The 23,716-nt window shown below is 49.5% G+C and overlaps 2 protein-coding genes across 2 annotated transcripts in view; both read left to right on the top strand.

Moving 5' to 3' along the window:
* The first annotated feature begins 1,035 nt into the window (after positions 1 to 1,035).
* Positions 1,036 to 2,708, top strand: rps21 (ribosomal protein S21). Its single transcript, XM_067240138.1, has 6 exons — positions 1,036 to 1,075; positions 1,413 to 1,497; positions 1,653 to 1,716; positions 1,913 to 1,984; positions 2,201 to 2,256; positions 2,647 to 2,708. The coding sequence occupies exons 2-6, from the start codon at positions 1,448 to 1,450 to the stop codon at positions 2,654 to 2,656; spliced, it is 252 nt and encodes an 83-aa protein (XP_067096239.1). The 5' UTR covers positions 1,036 to 1,075; positions 1,413 to 1,447; the 3' UTR covers positions 2,657 to 2,708.
* A 7,024-nt stretch (positions 2,709 to 9,732) lies between these two features.
* LOC136945363 (laminin subunit alpha-5-like) overlaps positions 9,733 to 23,716 on the top strand; it is a 57,944-nt gene continuing 43,960 nt past the window's right edge. Inside the window, 2 exon segments of the mRNA XM_067239133.1 lie at positions 9,733 to 10,023; positions 12,376 to 12,528. Coding sequence (XP_067095234.1) covers positions 9,733 to 10,023; positions 12,376 to 12,528 — 444 coding nt within the window.

The raw sequence follows: 23,716 nt of genomic DNA, 5'->3' as shown, positions 1-23,716 counted from the left end.
AAAAGACAATAAACGCATTAAAAGCAGGAAATAAATTAGTAAAGATAAAACATGTTTTATAAATCACTAAATAAATAAAGCACAACCATTAATGTTTATAGTGCTGTTTTAAAGTGTCCTCTGCCCCTTGACAGACCGGCAGACAGTACAGAGACGAGGCTATAAATTCTTAACAGCTCATGTAGCCTACTAGGTCCTGCTTTTTGTCTATCAGCTGCGGCCCCTCTTGTGTAGGCTACATATCATGGAAACATGTCTGCAATATAGTGGAGCTGGAACAACACGCCAGGGGCAGATTCATATACATTCATAAATGCTCTTAAAATCAATACGCTTTATTGATCCCGATGGAAAACACCGTGTGCACAATTATGATGTAGTTACACTATGTATTTACGCGTTCTTTAGTTTCTTTCTATGGTAGACCCGACAGCATGAGCATTAATGAATCTTGACAGTAAAAAGGGCATTCCTCCGTCTGACTCAGACTTATGACAAATTATGTCCAGGCCGACACTCAGACTCTGAGTGTCGGCCTGGACATAATTTCATTGCTAACCGATCGGCTGCCAATCATGCAGTTTTTCTTGCATAGCCTCGTTAGGCTACTGCTTTGCTTTATATTAAGTTGACAACACCTAAAACCAGATCTAAACAAAACTCCTTAAAACCAAGAAATTATTATTTGATGTATTATGATTTTGCTTGATTGGTTGTCCAGATTTAGCCGAATCCATAACCAATATGCCGATATGTTCTTTCAAATGAACAGTTCTCAACGTTACTTTTACCGAGATCCAAGATTGGGCGCGCTGTGTTTCTACTTCCTTTGACATGACTCGCTCACTGTAACTTGTATTTATTTATTATTTAGATAAATGTTCTTTATAATCGCCTGTTTTTTCAAAAACATTTTTTACCATGTTTCGTTGGTCTGTCTTAATAGAATGTAAATATGTTTAAAAATATACAAAAACTAAAAAGGTTTTTCGCAGGAAGTAGTTGTTGTGTCAGATATTTTAACTTCCGGGTTGGTCACCACACTTCCTTTCTTGTCGGCCATTTGTCACGAACGGTAGGCAAGATATTTTCGCTGTTTTGTAAATGCAAAAGCTGTTGGAATTTGGTCATTTCAACCTCAGTTTCCTCATACAGTATCAAAATAAACTAGTCAATTAAAAATATAGCTTGGAATATCCCCAATTCAAACGATATATTGGCTTCTAAACGCTAGAACACATGACGCTACTGTACCTGAGCCTGCCACATGCGGACAGAGTGTATACGACATGCTATGCACCCTTAATGCCAGCTAACTAGCTAGGACTTAAACACTTGTGTTCGCAAATCAACAATTTGTAGACAGTCAACAACTCCTGCTGATTTCATGTTTGTTCCCCTGTAATTTCCAGATCCCCTTCGGCGATCATCCCTCCAACCTTACAAAATGCAGAACGACGCTGGTGAATTCGTAGACCTTTACGTCCCACGTAAATGGTGAGTAGATGGTTCTTTAGCCGGTTTACGACAGTAAAACATGTAGTCCACTGTGCAAACATGCAATTTGACATGACGGTGTATTACACATATTGTCTAATAGTATTTTACAACAGGTAGTTATAATAACATCCTATATGTCCCGTGATACGCAGCTCTGCTAGCAACAGGATCATTGGAGCCAAGGACCATGCCTCCATCCAGATCAACATAGCTGAGGTCAGTGGCCAAATTATACCTTTCTGTGATCCCCTTGTCTGTAAGAGGCTGTGAAACGCAGTCTACCTGCATGGAACCATGATTTACTCTGATGATTGGAATTTATTAAGAGGTTGTGTGGCACAAAGTAAGCTACTCAATAACTGTCCTAAACTCTTACACATTTTATAGATTTTTATTAATCCTGCTTTTTCAGGTTGACAAGGCAACCGGTCGCTTCAACGGTCAGTTCAAGACCTACGCTATCTGTGGTGCCATCCGTAGAATGGTAGGTTCAATACCAGATCTTGCATTCTGTTTCAGACACCTCACCCAGCCTCACCAGTATAGCAATGTGCTGCTGTGTAGCATGCCTGAAAATCACCTTCACTCAATCACCTCAGTGTACATGATCAGTAATGAATGAACGAACTAACAAAGACATGAAAGGGTAATCATTCATTCATAGCAGCGGCTTTTTGATTGGTGGTTCTGTCTTTAACAGGGCGAGGCTGATGACTCTCTCCTGAGGCTGGCTAAGACTGACAGCATCGTGTCAAAGTAAGAACCACTTAAATGAGTTTGTATTCATGGCTGTGTTTATAATCTTCTGAGAGGAACTTGGTTTGTTGAAGAGCAATTGAACTGGTAACAGGATAGACAAATACCCTACACTTGCAAATGTGCCCCCCACCCCCACAATATGGATGAATAAGCTTTCCCCTCTGTTGGTACTGTAGGGTAGTTATGTTTTGATTGATCACTCCTCCAAGATATTACCCTTTCCATCTCAGTGTTGCAACAGCAGTTCAGAGAGACTGGTCTTTCAGAGACTTGCAATCCAGTGTTTAAGGATGAGGTCTCTTGTGTACGTGTGTCAGGTGTATGTGTGTGTATATATGAGGTTTGTTACACACCAGGTCTGACCAATACTTTTTTTTTTCTTTCCAGGACGTTCTAAAAGAGAAGCTACAACAGTGGAAACTTTGTTAAATAAAGAAAATGGAAAAATATGATGTTCTTGGTTTCCTTTTTTATTGGATTGCTTTTTCATATTTTGAATCAAAGCTCTTTGTTGTGTTTGAGTTAACTTGATAGACAACGAAAGACTTCTAGGTCTTAACTGTTCTAATTAAATAAAAGATATTCCTCTTATGCCTAAAGCATTTGAGCTGGCTGCTGAATGTTTCAGAAACTTGAAGCAGCCAAATGCCAATCATGTTCTGAGTCTTGACAAGTATAAAACCCCATGGCTGTTTGCTGCCCCAAATATAGTACTCTGATTTGAAAGGTTTGGCATATTTTGTTTATCCCAAGCATTAAAATTGGGGCATTCCTTGTTCATCTGAGTAGTGTGTTATTGTTACCAGTAGGTGGCAGTGCAGGATCACAAATCGCAGCATAAATGGATGCTTAAGGATTTAAAAAGTTACTATTTTTGCTAAACAGGTGGATAGAACGCATATAGAGACGCATGCTAGTAATCTGGTCCTGTGGGGCTGGTTTCCTCCGCAGGAACATCTGGTTTTGGGTAATTCTCACAGCGCAGACTAACATTGTCTGTAGATGACAGGGACTGAGTACATACGTAGTCATCAGTGTTTGAACACTCAGTGATCAGTGAGACCCAGAGTGGCTCTGAGGCATCATGGCATCCTCAGCTAATGACAGCTGTCTGTAAGTGCATCTTAACTGAGTGGAGGTTTCCCACAGATTCTCATCTCTCTTTCATAATCCTCTATACCCCTCTTTCACATTGCTCTGGCAAGCGCAGTACTGCTCTTTCTCCCGTTACCTCTCAAACTCCCCCTCCCTGACCTCGTACCTCATTTCTGTCCCAGGTGGGGAGGCAGACAGCAGCCTGACCAGTACTCATTGCTCCCTCTCATCTTCCTCCCCCTTTTCTCCTCCAGATCAGAGGTCTCGGTGTGATCACCTCTTAACATCACTGAGCACCCTCATTAACCCTCCCAGAAGAGTGGTCTGTGTGACTGACTCTCAACACCTCTCATCACTCCACATCCTGATTAGTGCTCTGGTGCAGAGCTCTGTGGTTGTAAGTTGCTGCTTGACGGGGTTGTAGAAACGACAACAGGCGAGCAGGATGATGTCACCCGTCCTGCAGCCAGCAGTTTGACAAACTGGCCGTAATAATGTAATACCAGAATTCCCCATCGACTTTGAAATGGTTCTGGGATAGTAGGGACCTTTGACCTATAAACTGTTTCAAAGTGCGTTCCCTCCTCACAGTCTAGGCTCCAGACCTTCAGTACGTTTTGATCCCAGGGGGCCACCATACTAGTGTTCCTCAGTATTTCCCCACCCCACCTGGACCCCACATACCTTCCAGGGCTCTGAGTGGAGGGCTGGACAGCCACCCCTCAGGTAACAATGGAAGCTCTGTCTCTGGTAAAGGTAGTAAGCGGACACGCCGTAGCCTACCTTTGATATAAGTTCAGATCCATGGATATCCATATAAAGAGACAATATCCTCATGATTGAGGAAGGTTTGGCTCGTGTACATGCACAAAAACCGGCTGGTCATTTATTTGAGTTAAACAGCTTTTATTGGCTGCTTTTGTTGTTTTGTTTTGAGTTTTTTGTCTGTTTGTGCTTGACTGCTTGTTTTTACGTTGTGTATCTGTGATTGGCTGTCTGTTTTTGTCTGCCTGTTTGGGGTTGTTTTAGTCTGATGAGGGCCTGTTTTCCATGGGAACACAGGGCTTGAATGGAGAGGGAGAGATTCTGGAGGGCCTCATTGTGGAGAGAGGAGAGGTACTGAGGGCCCAGTACAAAAAGACTTCCACTCAGCAAGGCCTCCACATTGCTAAGGCACACTTTTCTAAAGTATTCCTCCTGTCTGTTTAGAATAGTAAGAATATCTAGATTAGATGTTTGGCCTGTAGGCCTGAGATGTTGCAGGTTTTATAAAGCCTCCTGCAAGACTGCACTCTCTTTTTCTTAACCTTCGTTGCTCTTCAGTTCTCTCTTTCTGCCTTTCCCTCTCTCTTTCTGCTTCTCTCTCGCTCTCTCTCTACTTGTTCTTGCTTTGTGAGCTTAGCTTTCTTTGTCATTCTCTTTCACGAGAAAAACAGGACTTCAAAGCAGGTGAGTTCCACAAAAGGGAGAGAAAGAAAAGGAACCAAAGAAAAGGGGGCCACCAGGAGTGTTCTGTATGTGTGGAATGGAGTGGTTGAGTGGCAGAGGAGAGGACGTGTAGCTACCTGCCTCGGCTGTCAGTTTCAAACACGTCCCCCTCACCCAACCCCCTCCCCCCTCTCCCAAACATCCCCTCTTAGGTACTTCAAACACATCTGTACCCACAATGCAGCAGCAGTGTACCGGCCTGTGCTATCTGCTGGAGGATCTACAGGAGAGGAGGTCTGTGTAGGTATGATGGTGGTTAGAGAGGGGCCAGACAGACAAATAAGATTAATCATGATGTATAAGTCTGTTTGGGTGTCAGATAGAGTGTGTGTGTGTATGTCTTCTCTGTCAGTGAAAGATACTGCAACATACTGGGGAAAGCCATCTTTGGCATCTCTCTATCTTTGATTTAATTTCACTCCATTCAACAGGCAGAGGTTTCCTTTTCTTTGTATCTGTACATGCTGTAGACAAAGTCATGTGACTCAGTGTGTAGAGGCCAGGTTCAACTAGGACGACACAGGACTGGTCGGAACTGGGTCTAGGCTAAAGTAGACTAGGGGCTGTCTGTCATTGACACAGACCCAGGTTAAGTGAGAGGTGTTGAGGGGTGCCTGGTGATGACATCACAAGGCCTTTGTGAGAAGGCAGAAGGCAGCCTGACAGATGGGCGGATGACACAGGTGAGACAGGTGTGCACACAGTGCAGCTGATGAGTGCCGTGTGTGTGTGGGGGGGGGGGGTGCTTATTTTCTCTCCTAGGGTCTACTTTTGCTACACTCGTACGTGAACCTCTCTTTTTTAACTCTAATGTTCTGTCTTCCTGTATTTTCCCTGCCACCCTCTCATCATGGGTATGGTGTGTTTCCTGGTTGTCGTGTTTTCCTCCAGCTGCACTGCCTCACAGCATGCCTGCTGCCTCTCCTCGTAACCTGGGCCCCTGGCTCTCTGTTTAGAGACATGCCAACCATGGATGAACTTTGAGGGAAGCAGAACAAAATGTGTGAGTGTAAAAGAGAGTGCGTGTGAGAGTGTGCGTCTGCGTACGTGTGTGTGTGTGTGTGTGTGTGTGAGAGAGAAAGTGTGTGTGTGTGTGTGTGTGAGCGAAAAAGTGTGTGTGAGAGAGTCCGTCCATGTGTGTGTGTGTGTGTGTGTTATTTGTGTGTGTGTGTCTGTGGGAGAGAGACAGAGAGTGTGTGTTTGTGGCTTATCCAAGTCTTATCAGAGAATCTTCTAGACTGTTGTTGTCTCCAACAGTTGCCAGCTTGTCTGCGCAGTCACACCAACACACACGTCTCAAACACTGACTCTATTACAAGGGTTTGTACTCTCACCGTGGACTGCAGGCTCTGAACGGAGGGCTGTTGTTAGGCTTGTTACCAAGACGACGTGGCTTATTCTTTGCTTCACAAGAAGCTCCTTGACGATCAGGAAGTTAATCTGGCCTCAGACACACAGGGTTTGATCCAGAGAGTATGTTTCTCTCCAGCTTCTCATCTCCGTTTGGTGGGTGATCTTCTACATACCTTTCTTTTCCTCTTCCTGTCTTCTCTGTCGTCCCCCTCTCTTAAAATTGGACTCTCTAAACTGTTAATTGTGACAGACTGATGACACTTCTTCATCCATGTGTAGGCAGACCTGCCCTGCCCCCTCCCCACTCCTGCCCTGCCCCCTCCCCACTCCTGCCCTGCCCTGCCCCCTCCCCACTCCTGCCCTGCCCCCACCCCACTCCTGCCCTGCCCCCAGGCTGGAATTCTGTTGTTTATCAGTGAATGAAGGCTGTGTAGTATTAACACATTGACTCCAGACTTCCTAGGTCGACCAGGCCGCTGACCTCTGGCAGTTTGCTGTGATGCTCCGCAGAGGACCAGGGTCAGAGGTCAACATGTGTATGGCAGACGGAGTGTGTGAGGCATCTGGACAGCGCTTCCGCAGTGCGCACACACTTGAATTCTCCAGTCACTTTCAGTCAACTAGCGTAACAACCAAACAACTTTATTGTAAGGCTTAATTTAGTTGCTGGAAAAGCTTATTGTTTAAAATAGCTGTCACTATTGTTTTGTGTCACACAACATCTACTCCATGACTTTTCTCCAGCTGTCTGATGTTCTCGTGCCTCCAAGTGGACCAACTCTGTCCCGGACGAGACACACCTGGACACACCTGGACCCCTGCTGGGAGACCCTGTTCCCAGGAGAGCAGCACTGAAAGCACCTTCAGGCTCCCAGAGCCCACAATGCTCTCAGTGAACACATTCCAAGAAAGAGAGACAGATCAGAATCAGAATTCGGTTTATTCGCCATGTATGTTATACAAACACAGAATTTACTGTGGCAGGGAGGTGCAAAACACTAAACATATAGAGATCTTAAATTAAGATGGGGGGAGAGATGAAAACAGAGAGAGAGAGAGAGAGAGAGAGAGTCTGGGAGAGGCCCTATTCCTGGTCTGAACTGTGCAAACATGGCCTCTCAATATGATACTCAGAACATGTTTGCCCCTTGTTATTCTTATTATATGGGATTTTGTCTCTCCCACTGATTTAGCGTTATGGCAAAACATGTACACACAAACACAGGCTCGCTTCTACATACGTTATGCGTGCGTCTGATGCTATTACTGCATGGTCAAATGTCTGTTTTGTCCACAAATCAAGTAAAATACATAATGAATACCTTCCTTCCTTCCCTCCTTCATTCCTTCTCCTCGCGGCATCCTTAATCTGACGAGACAAGGTTTGAGGATCAGCACCTGCCCAATCAGGATGGATTCCCTGAAGGGAGGGAGAGAGGCAGGATGCCTGGGAGAGTGCGGACAGAGCCCTGGGCTCCTGAGAGCGGCTGGAATGTGGAGCATGTGGATATTACAGCTCAGCATGACTGAGCCGTGACAAGACCTGAGTCTGCCAGTCACTCACCCCTCACCTCTGAACCCCGCGGGACTTTGGAAGACAGTCTGATTGATCTATTGAGCGTTTACAGTAGGTTGTGCGGTGGTTTATGTCAAACTATTCAGTGGGATCTGAAAGTGAAAGAGAGTGGATGTTTTTCAGGGATATTTCTGGGAGAGAGAAGAAAACTGCCATCTCTGTTTTTTAGGTGTGTGTTAGCTCGTTGATGATCCATATATTGTCAACCAGTATAGGCTGGTGTAGACACACTGGGTGTCCGTACTTACTGTGAGCCTCCTTTAGTGATGGTGTCAGGACAGAATACTGAGTAGGGGACTGTCTCTGTCACTGCTCATCACACTGTCTAACACACACATACATACATGCACACACAAACACACACACACAAACGCACATAAGGATTAACACAAAAGCTGGTAGGAGAAAGTGACAGCTCACAGAAAGAGAGAGGAGATTACAGAGGGCGATGGAACGAAAGATGAGAGAGAGAGAGAGAGAGAGAGAGAGAGAGAGAGAGAGAGAGAGAGAGAGAGAGAGAGGGGGGGGGTGCCCTAACTTCTCTCTCCTGGGGTTGGAATACACACACACACACACACACACACACACAAAGATCCCAGTGAGGGGGTGAAGGTACCACTTGGCTGTCTTTAGACCATCCCCAGAGACTCTGGATACTTCTGTCCGTTTGAGAGGATTTAGTTAAGCCAGCTGGTCTGTCGCTCCCTCACAGCAACACAGTGCATCTGATCTACATAACTGCCTCTAGGGAGGAGGATTTAGGAGCCAGAAGAAAAGTAACAACTGAAATACTGTTAGAACTGTCTACTTCTGGTCTTTGATTACCAGATGTACTTTATGCACTCTTTGTTTGTGGCTTTGCGTAAAAGTCGCTGCTAAATTTATAAAATACAAAAAGTTAAAGTAGGAGTTAGGAGCTACAGGAGTTGTGTCTGGACAGCAGGCCACGGGTAGGGTGTCCACTATCAGCCCAGGAAGGAAGATTGTCTCCAACTCCCTGTCTCGTCTTCCTGTCAGTCTGATATATGGTTGTGGCTGGCGACTGGACAGCCCTCGTTTCCAGAAACTACATTTAAGCAGTTCCAGAACACTACAGAACCATCCTTCAAAGTTATAGGATGCGATGTGTGATCTTTAACGCTGCTCTATTCACATGTCACCCACCCAGTCACATCATATCAGTGATTTCTCAAGGAAGGATGAGAAATGAGGATGAGGGTTCAATCCAAACTTGGTGGGCTACAGTTATAAAGATCCTACTGCCACTTTAAAACTGTTGCATCAGGACAGTTTGACGATAAAATGTATTTCGGGGATCAGATGAAGTACATAATTCAGACCAGAGGTGGAATTTTCGGTCAGTTATTGTGAATTGGACAGTTCCATTCCCCTCTGCTAATTCTGACCGATTTGTAGATGTTCGTTTTAATGATTAACCGAATTCACTCTTCTGCCTTGTTCAGAGTGTGTCTATATGGTTGGCTATACTTCTGAAGAGGTGTTTTGGAAAGAGGAAGGGAGAGGGCCTTGAGAGTGTAGTAGACTAGATAGTCTGTGATTAACGCCGCATCATTTGGTTGGCCGTCTGCGCTTCTGAGCCAGTACCCCTCACGCTCTAAGCTCCCCTGTTTCAGCCACACAGGCCGAGAGGGAGGTGGAGAGAACACAGCTCGAGCTGCACCAGCGCTGATTAGGTGCCCGGTCGAGCGAGAGAGAGAGAGCGAGAGAGAGAGAGCAACCTCAGCTAAGCGCACAGCTCTGCTCCCCACGCAATGACTCGGAGTTAACTTTCCTTTTTAAACTTTACATGTTGCGATTTAGACGGCTAAACTTTAAATGCTAATAAGTAATATTGATCATTGGCAAAGGCAGGCTTTTTTCGTGGTTGATTTAGAAACTTTACTGTAGTTTTTCAGCCGTTGTTTTGCAGTCGCTCATCAAACCGTAGAGCACAGGTGACGATGGCGAGGGAACCGGTGCTGGGGACGTTGTTCCCGGCTGGCGACAGCCGCACATGGGCTGTTATTAGCCTGTTTCTGCTCCTACCACTGATGTGCTGTGTATCAGCACAGGAGCTCCCGACTAATGGTGTCAACGGTTACAGCTTACACCCTCCATACTTCAACTTGGCTGAAGGCACAAAAATCACCGCCACCGCAACCTGCGGGGAGGACAACACAAGGACGATACAGGATTTGTACTGCAAACTGGTTGGGGGGCCCGTTTTCGGAGAACCGAGTCAAACCATCCAGGTGGGTAATCTCTGTCTGGGTATATCTCAGGCTGTTAATCGTGGTCTATGCTATTTATGTTGTGATAAAAAATATATATTGTGAATATTTTAGATTGCCAAATTCTGCCGCTTGCAGTTCTAAACAGCCGGTGGATTCTGGCCCACCTGTCCCCGCATTCCACGAAACGACTGACCCGTGCAGTGCAGTGCGTGCACTTTAGTTTTGACAGTAGGGTATTACAGGGTTGTAAGCCTACGTAGTTTTTACTAGACCATGGGTTACTGAGAAAGAAAAATGGAGGTTATAGTTCCCACGGCGGGGCACGACGGTGCTTGTTGGCAAGTTAGTGAAATGTGCAAACATTGTAAAATAGTAAAATGTTGGTTCCAAAGCTACATTTCATGAGGGATTTTCCACTGAGGAATGTCAGGCATTCTGTGAGACCAGAGGTGGGACATGACCTCGAGCGCGGCTGGCAGTGGAGGGGGACTGGAGTGTGACACAGGCAGCGGGTGAGAAGTATCTGGAAAAAGTAGACAACGTAGGCCTACATGAATAATCAAAATCCACTATTACAACTTTACAGAAACGTGTGTAAGCATATTCTTGCCTGACAGTAGTCTCAACATTGGCATACCATGTAGCTAGCAAAGCGGAAATTAAAAGTAATCAAAGAAACACTTTAACCTCCTAAGAGGTTTCGTAATTGGAGAAAACCAATTACGAGTGATTAGAATAGACCACATAAACCTTAGCCCTCATGGGGTGTGTGTGCAGTCAATTTTGCTGCCATGGTGATCAAGCAAAGTTGCTGTGGAGAGAGCTGAACGACTATGGATGGACAATTGAAATTCGATTTCAACTCACAAAAGCACACACACACACACACACACACATGTTCACACACATGTGCAGACACACACCACAGTTGGGTCTCCCTAATCCCTTTTATTGCCTGACAGACATGCGTGTATGTGTTATCATTAATTAAAAACAGCAGGGTGGAGAGGAGTGAAGTAGAGGAGTTTTAGCTAGGACCCGACCTCCTTTCCTCCCTCCGGCCTCCATCCTTCACTCCCTCTCTCCTGTACAAGTTCTTCGACAGCCTCCTCTCCAGGCCAGACTTCTCCCTGGTCTCACCATGACGTCACCTCACCTCCCCCTCTCTCTGTGGACATGGCTGGATGACATGCCGTTGATGTATGGATTTCATGTAAAGAGAGAGAGAAGGAAGGAAGGAGAGATTACATGGAGGAGCAGGTGGCGTGCGATCGCTTGCTCTGGCCTCTGCTCGCCAGGCCTGGCTGGGGTCTGGAGAGAGGGCAGACTGTGGAGGCCTCTCTGATCCAATCAGATTTTATTGACCGAGAAACTACACTGTTTACTTCTCGGTACTCATTACTCAATTACTAATTACCGACCCTTCAATACTTATTAGCTTCCCCGACCATTGTCAAAGCACAGCTCTTTCTTTGCGAAAGATTACGGAGGCCTGTTGACCGTTGATCCGATATTAATAGTGGCGAGATAAAACACATCATTAACCGAAGTGCACGATCAACAGCGGAACAGCAGCCGGCACACAGGAAAGGGTCTCTGGTCGGTACATTCCTTGTCTTTGTGCTGTGAGTTGAGGGCGCTCCTTGAGCTCACCAAGCTAGCAAACACCCCTGAGTAGGGAAGGGAGGCAAAGGTCAGGAGTCTTTATCCTGACTTCAAGGTGGCCTCAGAGAGAGGGAGCAAAAAGAGAGAGGTTGGGATAGAGAGAGGGGGGAATGGGTGGGGGGGGAGAAAGAAACTGAAAAAGGAAGAAAGAGAGAGGGTTAGAGTGAGAGGAAGAGAGTGTGTGACAGATAGGAAGAGAGAGAGAGAGAGAGTGTGACAGATAGGAAGAGCGAGAGAGAGAGAGAGGTAAAGAAGTGGGAGTGACGTCTGACCTCTGTTGCCCCTGGCGTTGGGTTTCTGAACCTGTCCCCTTGTTCAGGTTAAGCCTACATAAACCACACTCATTTTTCCTGCGAGAGTGAAACGATCTTGTGAACCTCAAGGTTACTGAAGGAATCTTTTCTCCCTGCCGTTTAAAGAGACATGTTAAGTCCACTTTACACTGTGTCAGTTAAATGATAAGGATATGTGTGTTAAAAGAGTAAGATAAACATTGGGAAACCCCTGCTATTTGACAAATAGGGTCTGGGTAAAGTCGACACGTGTATGTTGAGATTGAGTATAATTGTGTGTAAAATATGAGTGTGATATCTCTTTAAATCTGTGCATTGCATGGATGCAGTGTAACCTGAGTGTCTGTGGCGATAATTGACAATCTGTTGTCTGACACACTGTGGGGTGTGTCTGTCTGTGTGTGTCCCTCAGGGCCAGTACTGTGACATCTGTGCCATGGGGGACAGTGACCGCGCCCACCCCATCACCAATGCCATAGACGGGACAGAGCGCTGGTGGCAGAGCCCGCCCCTCTCCCGGAGCACCGAGTACAACGAGGTCAACGTCACCCTGGACCTGGGACAGGTGAGCCCCCCCCCCCCCCCCCACACACACACACACCCCTCCTACACACACACACACACACACCCCTCCTACGCACACACACACACCCCTCGTACACACACACACGCACACTCACATACACACACACACCCCACACACACACAGCCCTCCTACACACACACACACACACCCCTCCTACACACACACATCCCTCCTACACTCACACACACCCCTCCTACACACACACACACACACACCCCCCTCCTACACACACCACTCCTACACACACACCCCTCCCACCCTGGCTGGCTGTGTCTGGCCGTGTCATTGTGTTGTCTGTGTACTGTGCTGTACCTGCTGCTACCTGATCCAGCTCACACACTCTTGTTCTGTGGGTGAGACAGATCCTGGTTTACCCGACAGGCCTCCAGGCTCTGCTCTGGAGTGTCAGGTTTACGTACTTAAAAATTCCAGGTAGCACGTTCTGGAGAGCAGAACGACGACAACATCTTTAGAATCACTGTCAAGGTTTCAGGTTCAGTTTTACACACACTGAGCTTTTGTCTCTGGTCTTAAAAAAGAAATAAAAAGCAAAGAGAAGCACAGAGATCATTTGGAGCTGCTGAAGTCAGTATGTTTTTAGCAGTGTGGAACACCTGAGGAGGGGGTCTCTTCCCCTTCTCCTGGGAGCTTGACCTGCTGGGTTCAGGGTGTGGTGCCTGGCTGTTAGGGTGAAGCCAGCTGTGTTAGGCTGTTAGGGTGAAGCCAGCTGTGTTAGGCTGTGTTAGGCTGTTAGGGTGAAGCCAGCTGTGTTAGGCTGTTAGGGTGAAGCCAGCTGTGTTAGGCTGTTAGGGTGAAGCCAGCTGTGTTAGGCTGTGTTAGGCTGTTAGGGTGAAGCCAGCTGTGTTAGGCTGTTAGGGTGAAGCCAGCTGTGTTAGGCTGTGTTAGGCTGTTAAGGTGAAGCCAGCTGTGTTAGGCTGTGTTAGGCTGTGTTAGGTGGTGTTAGGCAGTGTTAGGCTGTGTTAGGCGGTGTTAGGTGGTGTTCGGCTGTGTTAGGCTGTGTTAGGCGGTGTTAGGTGGTGTTAGGTGGTGTTAGGTGGTGTTAGGCTGTGTTAGGCGGTGTTAGGCGGTGTTAGGCTGTGTTAGGTTGTGTTAGGCTGTGTTAGGTGGTGGTAGGCTGTGTTAGGAGTCAGGTGGCTGAGCGGTGAGGGAATCGGGCTAGTAATCCGAAGGTTGCCAGTTCGATTCCCGGTCGTGCCAACTGACGTTGTGTCCTTGGGCAAGGCACTTCACCCTGCTTGCCTCGGGGGAATGTCCCTGTACTTACTGTAAGTCGCTCTGGATAAGAGCGTCTGCTAAATGACTAAATGTAAATGTAAAATGTAAATGTTAGGCTGTGTTAGCGGTGTGTCTCAGCAGATTTAGACCTGTTAGTGTTAGCGCCGGTGTGTTTACTCTAACTGCTGAGGAGGAGAAAGGGGAACGGTCCCTCTTTTCACACAGATCACGGCTAATGCCTCCTCTCTTCCTCCCTCCTCTCCTCTCGTCCTCCCTCCTCTCCTCTCTTCCTCCCTCCTCTCCTCTCTTCCTCCTCTCTATTCTTCCTCCCTCCTCTTCCTCCCTCCTCTCTTCTCTTCCTCCCTCCTCACTTCCTCCCTCCTCTCCTCTCTTCCTCCCTCCTCTCCTCTCTTCCTCCTCTCCTCTCTTCCTCCCTCCTCTCCTCTCTTCCTCCCTCCTCTCCTCTCCCCTCTTCCTCCCTCCTCTCCTCTCTTCCTCCCTCCTCTCCTCTCTTCCTCCTCTCCTCTCTTCCTCCCTCCTCTCCTCTCTTCCTCCCTCCTCTCCTCTCTTCCTCCCTCCTCTTCTCTCCTCTCTTCCTCCCTCCTCTCCTCTCTTCCTCCCTCCTCTCCTCTCTTCCTCCCTCCTCTCCTCTCTTCCTCCCTCCTCTCACCTTCCTCACTGTCGTCTGACAGACGTTCTCTTGTCTCTGGGTGTTTTATATCCATGAGTGCTTAGTGTCACCAAGAATGCCAGACGCATGGAGAACACGAAGGAGAGCAGGGTCTTTCAGAAGGACAGGAGAGGAGACCAAATAACCCTGGACTACCTTGCATGGACTGCCTTGCAATGCAGTTCTAGAGAACTGTCTCTTTAAGATAGGAGTTTGTGTGTGCGTGTGTGTGACAGTGGGGTCTTGCAGGCCCCCCCAGAGGGTACGAGAGAGAGAGATTGGAATGTTAGTTAACCTGATCTCCGTCTCAACCTGCTCAGGTAGACTAGCTTCCGCCCTCTCCCCCTCCCCTTTTATCCATAGCCTCCTAGTCTCTCTCCCTAGCCTCCCTCACTAGCCTCCTAGCCCCTCTAACTAGCCTCCTAGCCTTGCTACCTAGCCTCCTAGCCCCTCTAACTAGCCTCCTAGCCTTGCTACCTAGCCTCCTAGCCCCTCTAACTAGCCTCCTAGCCTTGCTACCTAGCCTCCTAGCCCCTCTAACTAGCCTCCTAGCCTTGCTACCTAGCCTCCTAGCCCCTCTAACTAGCCTCCTAGCGTTGCTACCTAGCCTCCTAGCCCCTCTAACTAGCCTCCTAGCCTTGCTACCTAGCCTCCTAGCCCCAATCCCGCACCTCCTGGCCTCTCTTCCTAGTATCCTATCCTCTCTTCCTAGTATCCTATCCTCACTCCCTAGTATCCTATCCTCTCTTCCTAGCCCCCTTGCTCGTATCCCTGGCCTCTTGGTCCTTCCTTCTAGGCGTTCTCCTAGCCCAGTATCCAAGCCTCTACTCCAACCTCTGCCCTAGACTTGTGCGTGGAACTGTAGAAGAGGTAGTCATCACAGTTTTGTTTGGGGGGGAAAACACTTTCAAGAATGTAGAGATAACTTACTAAAAAATAAATACTGTTAATGTTGATAGAACTGCATAAATAGAAGCTTGAGATGGAATTCAGATGTGTTGGAAGTTGTGAACTGAAGGTTCCAACCTCCCACCTGCAGTGGCTCAGGGTAGTTAGGCCTCCAGCAGACATTTCTCTTTTCTACCAGTCTGACTATCTACCCTGATGCTGCCTGGCCAGTGTTGATGGATCATATCTCAGAAGGGTCGACCTTCAGAAATGCTCCACAACTTACCTCAGCATCACTCATCCACTTTATCTCTCTGTCTCTATCTCTCTGTTTGTTTTAGCTGCACACAGTTGCATGAGAGAGGAGGGGAGGTTAGGGAGAGAGAGAGGGGGGTGAGGGGTGGAGAAGGGAAGGTGAGGGAGAGGGAGAGAGGGGGGATGAGGGTAGGAGGTGTGGAGGGGATGGGGGAGGGCAGGGGGTATGTGAGAGAAAGTGAGAGAGAGAGAGGAAGATACAGTGAATGAGCCCGAGAGCTGCGGGTCAACTGTTGCAGCAAACTGAGAACTCTGTAACAGGACAGGGAGGAGGAGGGTGGGTGGGGGCTCACTAACAGGGGCTAGTTGAGGTTACCGTGGTGATGGTTTCCTCCAGCGCCCCCCCTCCCCATTGCCCCCATCGCCCGGGCCCAGAACACCCCTCTCAGTCACACTCTGTTGAAGTGGCAGCATTGTGCGCCATGTGTAGCAGCGGGCACAGCGCCAACGCGCACCCAACCCTGGTCGGAACTCCACACATCCTGCTATTGATGCACTCCCATTACTGTGTGTGTATATATATATATTCACACATATACATACACACATATATATGTATATCTCCACACTGTGGGCCAGGTCAGATGGCCAGGGCATTACTGCAGAGAGGACAGGCTCTGCTGCTCAACAGACAGGGACCAGGAATCACATGGAGACTGTGTGTGTGTGTGTGTGTGTCATCCTATCTTTATATATATCTGTAGTTCTCTCTCTCTCTGTCTTTCTCTCTCTTTTTCTCCTTCTTGGAGTAGAAGGCCTACAAAGACAGTACTGTAGAGGAGAATGACAGGATCATGTTGGAAAAGTAGGATACATGAGGGACAACTCTGTTGACTCATATATCTCTGTCTCCCCCCTCTCTCTCTTTCTGTCTAGCTCTCTCCGCTCCCTTTAAGTAGTAATTTATTCCCACTATGTGGTCACAACTTCTCTGGAACTATCTCTCTATCTCTCTTTCTTTTCCCTCTGAGTCAGTGTTGTGGCGTACATGTCTACCCACCACCTTTCATCTCTGGATCTCTATCCCGTCATCTCTCTCAGTCTGCCATTTAGTCTTCTCCCCTCTCTCTGTCTCACTTTGTTGGAAGAGAAGTTGTCTGATAGCTGTCTACTCCTCTACATGATGTCATACATAAATCACACACTCTGACACACACACACATTAAGTGCCCAGGAATAAGGACACAGAGGGAGAGAGGGAGTGAGGGAAACGTAGCATAACATAGAAAGAGAGACAAAATGCATGAGGGAGGGAGAGAGAAGAGGGAGGGAGAGAGGTGGGGAGGTGGGGAAACCGAAAAAGAAAGACAGAAATGTTGCCTGTCCTTAATAGGAGAGCTAGCGTCCTGGATGTCTGACAGGGAGGGGGAGGGAGAGGGGAGGGGAGGGGGGGGGGGGTGGGGGCGGTGAGAGAGGGAAAGGGGAGACATGAAAGGAAGACCTCCTGTTAACTAGAGGAGAGAGAGAGACAGCAAAGACTGGATGATGATGATGTACTGGAGGAGGGAGGGAGGGAGGGAGGGAGGGAGGGAGGGAGGGAGGGAGGGAGGGAGGGAGGGAGGGAGGGAGGGAGGGAGGGAGGGAGGAGAGCAGGCTGGTCAGATATGGGCCTGAGCTATTTCTGAGGGTGTTTTCTCTGGTGGGCAGCAGGCCTGTGTTGCCGTGGTGATGTATTCAAGTACCCCTTACATTAAAACTTCCATGGAAAATGCTCTTACAAAAGGACCGCATTTAGTAACTGTTTGGTCTCCCAAAGCCTTGATTTCCCCAGTTCTGTGTGTGTGTGTTCAGACAATGGCTAGACTTCTAGACACTTGAGGAACAGCAGGGACCCTGACCCAGGGAAGGACCAGTCAGGTCACATGATCGATCTGTCGTTCCCTACCATCCTGCTGAATGGTCTCTCCTCCATCATTGCCCCTGTCATCCCACTCCTCCTCTATCCCTTCTCTCCTCCCCCCTCCGTTTCTCTCTCTCCTTCCCTCATCTCTCCTCCCTCCTCCTGTTCTCTCTCCTTCCCTCCTCTCTCCTCCCTCCTCCTGTTCTCTCTCCTTCCCTCCTCTCTCCTCCCTCCTCCTGTTCTGTCTCCTTACCTCCTCTCTTCTCCCCCCTCCGTTTCTCTCTCCTTCCCTCTCCTCCTGTTCTCTCTCCTTCCCTCCTCTCTCCTCTTCCCTCCTCTCTCCTCCCTCCTCCTGTTCTCTCTCCTTCCCTCCTCTCTCTCCCTCCTCCTGGCCTCTCTCCTTCCCTCCTCTCTCTCCCTCCTCCTGGCCTCTCCTTCCCTCCTCTCTCTCCCTCCTCCTGGCCTCTCTCCTTCCCTCCTCTCTCTCCCTCCTCCTGGCCTCTCTCCTTCCCTCCTCTCTCTCCCTCCTCCTGGCCTCTCTCTCCCTCCTCCTGGCCTCTCCTTCCCTCCTCTCTCTCCCTCCTCCTGGCCTCTCTCCTTCCCTCCTCTCTCTCCCTCCTCCTGGCCTCTCTCCTTCCCTCCTCTCTTTCTCTCCCTCCTCCTGTTCTCTGTCTCTCCCTGTCCCCCCCACCTGTCCTTCTGAATCCCATCCAAGCTCATGGTTCTCTCCTGGAGGCCTGGAGGAGAGAGGGAGTGAATCAGAGAGGAAAAGAGGAGGGCAGAGAGAGGAAGGGAGAAATCAAAGGAAAGAGGGACAGAGGGCAGGGAGAGAGAGAGAGAGAGAGAGAGAGAGAGAGAGAGAGAGAGAGAGAGAGAGAGAGAGAGAGAGAGAGAGAGAGAGAGAGAGAGAGAGAGAAAGGGGTCAGAGAGGGTAGAGGAAGGAAAAGAAGGCTTCCTGCTGGGAAAAGGGCAAGAAGAGTCCAGTCATGTTCTTACTTTGATTGAAATGTCAAAAGCACATTTTGTGCACGTGTGTGTTTGTGTGTAGCTTTATTGAATCGTTCAGTGTCTAGTGGTAGTCATTTTAAAGTATGTACTTACATATGTCAAATGGTCAAACTCTGCTGTCCTACATGAGCTTGTGTTGGTGTGTGCTTTGTGTGTGTTTTTGTGCATGTGTTATGTGGATGCATGTGTGTTTGTGTGGGGGTGTCTTTAGCCTAAGAGCAGAGCAATCACCGGTCATTGATAGACCTGTTGCATTCTCCTGCTCACTTCCTCAATGTTGACCCTCCTCTCTGTTCTCAAGCCCTCCCTTCACAAGGGCTGACCTGAGGGGGGGTCTCCCAGAACCCCGCTCCCGCTGTGGTGTGTGTGTGTGTGTGGTGCGTGTGTGTGTGTGGTGTGCGTGCGTGTGTGCGCGTGTGTGTGCGCGTTTGTGTGTGTGTGTGTGTGTGTGTGTGTGCGTGCGTGTGTGGTGTGTGTGTTGTTGCGCGCGCCTGGTCACACACCGACTGGTCTCCGCTGAAGCTGCCTAAGGGTCAAGGGTCAACAGGCTTTTTCTTCCTCTGAACCTGCGGGCCTCCAACTACCACACACACACCACACACACACACACACACACACACAGTGACCGACAGCAGTAACACCCTTGCACTTTTACCCTCAAGCTTTATCTCTCTCCTCTCTGTCTGTGGTTTTCTATTTTCTCCTATCGTGAGACGTGATACAGCTTCAGGGTCACATTGAGTTTCTACCACTCCCTGTGCAAATAGAGAGAGAGAGAGAGAGAAAGAAAGTACGTTTTTTTGAACTGGAGTAGCAGATAGAGAGGTGAATGGGTATGGGAGGGAGGGAGGGAGGGAGAAAGAAGAAGAGGAAGTTGTGTTTTAGGAGTATGTCTTCGTGCTCCTCAGTGCTTTATGGAGACTTCTCCTATGCTCTCCTCTTGGACAACACACACACACACACACACAGTCATCTTCCCGGGCTCCACTTTACATCCCACCCATGCTAGGAATAGCCTGATGCTAATGCATCCCATAATAGTCAAACAATGACTTCATTCTGCGGAGAAAGGGAGGAGACTTGACACAAATACAGTCTGACCCTCTAAGTGTTCTCTTATCCCCCTTCCTTGACCACGCTGTGTGATGAGACAGCCGAGAGTATCAGATGGGGCCCAGAGTGCATGGAGGAACAGTCGATGTACAGTATCTCCATTTGTCTCTCAACTCGTACACTCTGGCCTTGTGTCCTATTCAAAATGGCTGCCGTGTTGACAGTTGGCCTCGCTCCTGCATTCCGTGTTCGCTGGAACTCCTACACGTCAGTCGTTTTTTCCCCTCGGAATAGAGAAACACCTGGAATGTGAACATGAAGGATGGGGGGGATCAAATTAGTGTTGGGGAAGGAGAAGAAAGGAGGAGTAAAGAAAGAAGGTGGAGGTTTTAGTTAATGTGATGGCAAATATTGTTTTTTGCCAGGTCAACATGAGCTAAGGCTGTTGTTTGAGCCTCTCTGCCTGTCTTTCTTTCATCAATGGACGTCTGGGTTGAACAGGGGAGGGGATGGGAGGGTAGAGCTGCAGGGACGTGTACGGGGACGTGTACAGGGGAGCATAACTACAGCCTTATCACGCCTCCTTCCCTCAAAGGCTGTGGGCCCTACGGTGGAGCCTGGGGCCTGGGTGTGGGGAAGAGCCCGGGTCTGGGGCCTGGGCCTGGGCCTGTGTTTGAGGCTTGGAGACGTGAAAAGGAGCTGGAAGAGGGGTGCAGAGAGAGAGAGGTGAGAGGGGAGGATGACAGGGGAAGTGACGAGAGCCAAACGGACTGTGTGTTTTCCCATCGTTAAGTCATAAACCTGAGAATAGGACTGGGGTGGGTGGGGAGGTGTGTGTGTGTGTTTTGGGGGGTGGGGCGGGGTGGTGGGAGGGGCTTGTGGGGGCGGGAGCTGAGGAGCAGACAGGTCAGGGGTCAAACTGTCTCGCCGTGGAGCATGCCCATTATAGTCCTTGTAAACAGCATCACACACAGCAGCGACCGTTTCCCAGACACAGGGGACATGCAGGGAGTCTTTTTTCAGGCTGTCATAGTGTACCGTGTCAACAAAGAGATCTTTCCCACAGATGAAGCTTGAACATGGAGCCGTTGAGCTCTGACTGATGTTCTTGACCCAATAACGAAGCAGTGAGTCTGGGTCACATGTACTGGAAAAGGTGCATTGCCCCCCCCCCCCCCCCCCCCATCTCTCCACCTCCATTAGCCTCTAATGGTGTATGGACGGTTCTATCGAAGCTGAAGAGAAACCCTGTTCGTTGTTCCTACGTTGCTGTACATTAAAGGGATGGTGTCCTTCAGGTGTAAACACCGTTCTGTTCTAGAACCCTCCTCCCCTCCAAGCGTCTTAGAACAGCACACAAAGGAGTTTCGATTGGCTGAGCACGAGCTGTTGTTTTGCTCTCAGAGGTCTTTAAGTGGCTGACTAGTTGCTCTAACAAGCCTCTAATGGGGCTGGATTAGGCCTGGGTGGGGAGGGGGGGGGGGGCTGTGGGTGTTCATTGGATACGCCTGACAGAAAAGTCCTCATTGAAATCCCTTCACAGTATGACGACGATATGCTCCAGGGGAGTGGTGTGTGGGTGTGGGTGTGTGTGAGGGTGAGGGAAGGGGGGGAGGGGGGTGTAAAATGGTAACTGGTGTGTATTTGTGAGGTTCTGCGCTTGCTTTGGAATTGTTGGTTTATGCATATGTGTGAGAGAGAGTGAGTGTGTGTGTGAGGATGTGTGCGTGTCAGCAGATTGTGTTGTATGTGCTTTGTGTGCTCTGGTCTGGTTCGGTCTGGTTCGGTCTGGTTTGGCTGGGTCTGGTCCTGGCTGTTGGTGCTGTACCATCATGTGTGTGTGTGTGTGTGTGTGTGTGTCAGAAGGTCAAGCGTGTTGTGTTTGGTGATTAGATGCCTCGTTAAGATTCCTCAGGGGGGAGAGAGGAACTCACACCCACACAAGACCTTCATGGACACACCGCACTCCTCTTCCGCCCTCTGCCTCTCCCTCTGCCTTTCCCTTTGCCTCTCCCTCCTCGCCTCTCTCTCTGCCCCCTCTCCTCTGCCTCTCCCTCTCCTCTCTGCCTCTCCCTCTGCCTCTCCTCTGCCTCTCCCTCTTCCTCTCCCTCTGCCTTTCCCTATGCCCTCTCCCTCTGCCTTTCCCTCTGCCTCTGCCTCTCCTCTGCCTCTCTCTCTCTGCCTCTCTCTCTGCCTCTCCCTCTGCCTCTCTCTTCATCTCTCCCTCAATGTTTCTTCTTTCGTCCTCTCAGTTGATAGTCTTTCCATTGCAGCTAATGAGAAGAAGAGTTATTCTCTGGGATTATATATGTCCTATATAGAGAAATTGCATAAAAGGTTTTGAGAGAAAACAAGTTTGCTTGTACGTGTGTGTGAGCGCGTGCGCACGTGTGTGTGTGTGAGACGGGGGCCAGATGGTTCAGGCCACAGATAACACAGTCAGGGAGACAGATAGGAACACTATCTCATTAGACAGTAGAGCATCTGGAAGGCACACACACACACACACACACAGAAGGATCCAAAGCTAGTGTCCCTGAGGCGGGGGGGGGGGGGGGGGGGGGGGGGGGGCTTAGAGAAGGACAGGAACAAGAGAGGAGGTGAGAGTAATTCCTTTAGGAATTCCTAAATCCCCTAATTCTGGACACACACACACATACCTTTCCTAGTCTCATACCTCTGGAGCTGGCATCTGTTATTGTACTGAGCTGTTATAATCAGCATCCACAGAGCCTTGTAATTACCCCTAACAAAACACACACCACCTGAGACGGTGTGCCTCCACAGGCTCCTCAGGAAGCGGAGCACAGTCCTGCACCGGGCCTGTTTCCACACTTGAGATTGAGTGATAGAGAAGTGTGTGTGTGTGTGTGTGGATATGCGTGTTATCTGACAATGTGAGCTTAGAGTTGCTTCTCCTCTGGCTCCTTTAGTCTCGGTCAGGTGTGTGTGTGTGTGTGTGTACCACATCTTTCAGTGCGGGCCTCTTGTACACCCTCTTCTCCTCAAATCTCTCTTGGGCCTCATTGAACCCTCCTTCCGCCTTCCCTCTCTCCCTCCCTTTTTCTCATCTGTTCTCCTGCTCTGCCTCATCTCTCAGTGACAAGTCATAATTTATTCCATGAGGCATTGCTTTCCCCTCTCGTCTCCTTCTCCTCTCCTCCCTCCCCCTCCCCTCCCTTCCTCGCCCTCGCCTCTCCTCACCTCTCCTCACCCCTCCTCACCTCTCCTCACCCCTCCTCTCCTCCCCTCTCCTCACCCCTCCTCCCCTCTCCTCTCCTCACCTCTCCTTACCCTTCCTCTCCTCACCCTGGCCCACTGCTCTTGCCCTGACTAGTCCGCTCAGCAATATGTGTCTGAATGGATTCTCTCTGTCAGGGTTCCTCTCTGTCATCAGGAAACGTCTGAGATGGTTCTGACAGACAGAACAACCTCAGCCACCCCTCGTCTCTCAGTTTCCCCCACTCGCCTCTCCCCTGTCTCCCCCAGCCCCCCCTGTCTCCCACAACCCCCTCTGTCTCACCCTGTCTCCCCCAGCCCCCCCCTGTCTCCCCTGTCTCCCCCCTGTCTCCCCCAGCCCCCCCCTGTCTCCCCCTGTCTCCCCCTGTCTCCCCCAGCCCCCCTGTCTCCCCCAGCCCCCCCCTGTCTCCCCCAGCCCCCTCCCTGTCTCCCCCTGTCTCCCCCAGCCCCCTCCCTGTCTCCCCCTGTCTCCCCCCAGCCCCCCTCCCTGTCTCCCCCTGTCTCCCCCAGCCCCCTCCCTGTCTCCCCCCTGTCTACCCCAGCCCCCCCGTCTCCCCCTGTCTCCCCCAGCCCCCTCCCTGTCACCCCCAACCCCCCCCTGTCTCCCCCAACCCCCCCTGTCTCCCCCCAGCCCCCCCTGTCTCCCCTGTCCTCCCACTACACCAACCCCCCTGAGTGGGGGGTTGGTAGTGGTGAGGAGTAACTGCCCCTACAGAGCCCCCTGCAGGGGGACGCAGCTGCCATCCTGGCATGGCATCACTTGATCTGTCTGGAGGGGGCTGGATTACTCACACACTCACACACACACACTCACACACACACACACACACACACACACACACTGGCTTCTTCTATCTTTCTCTCTCACACATACAAAGATACAGCATATGTTGACCTAAACCGTTCTACAAACAGTC

This window comes from Osmerus mordax, chromosome 7 (genome assembly GCF_038355195.1).
Source record: "Osmerus mordax isolate fOsmMor3 chromosome 7, fOsmMor3.pri, whole genome shotgun sequence".
In the NCBI taxonomy this organism is placed as follows: Eukaryota; Metazoa; Chordata; class Actinopteri; order Osmeriformes; family Osmeridae; genus Osmerus; species Osmerus mordax.
Note: the sequence above shows the minus strand (reverse complement) of the source record. Positions and strands in the feature narration are given on the sequence as shown.

Excerpts from the sequence above, each read along its gene's own strand:
- rps21 (XM_067240138.1), top strand. The coding sequence starts at position 1,448 with ATGCAGAACGACGCTGGTGAATTCGTAGACCTTTACGTCCCACGTAAA. Across the intron at positions 1,717-1,912 it reads TCCAGATCAACATAGCTGAG|GTTGACAAGGCAACCGGTCG; the intron begins GTCAGTGGCCAA and ends CTGCTTTTTCAG. Across the intron at positions 1,985-2,200 it reads GTGGTGCCATCCGTAGAATG|GGCGAGGCTGATGACTCTCT; the intron begins GTAGGTTCAATA and ends TGTCTTTAACAG.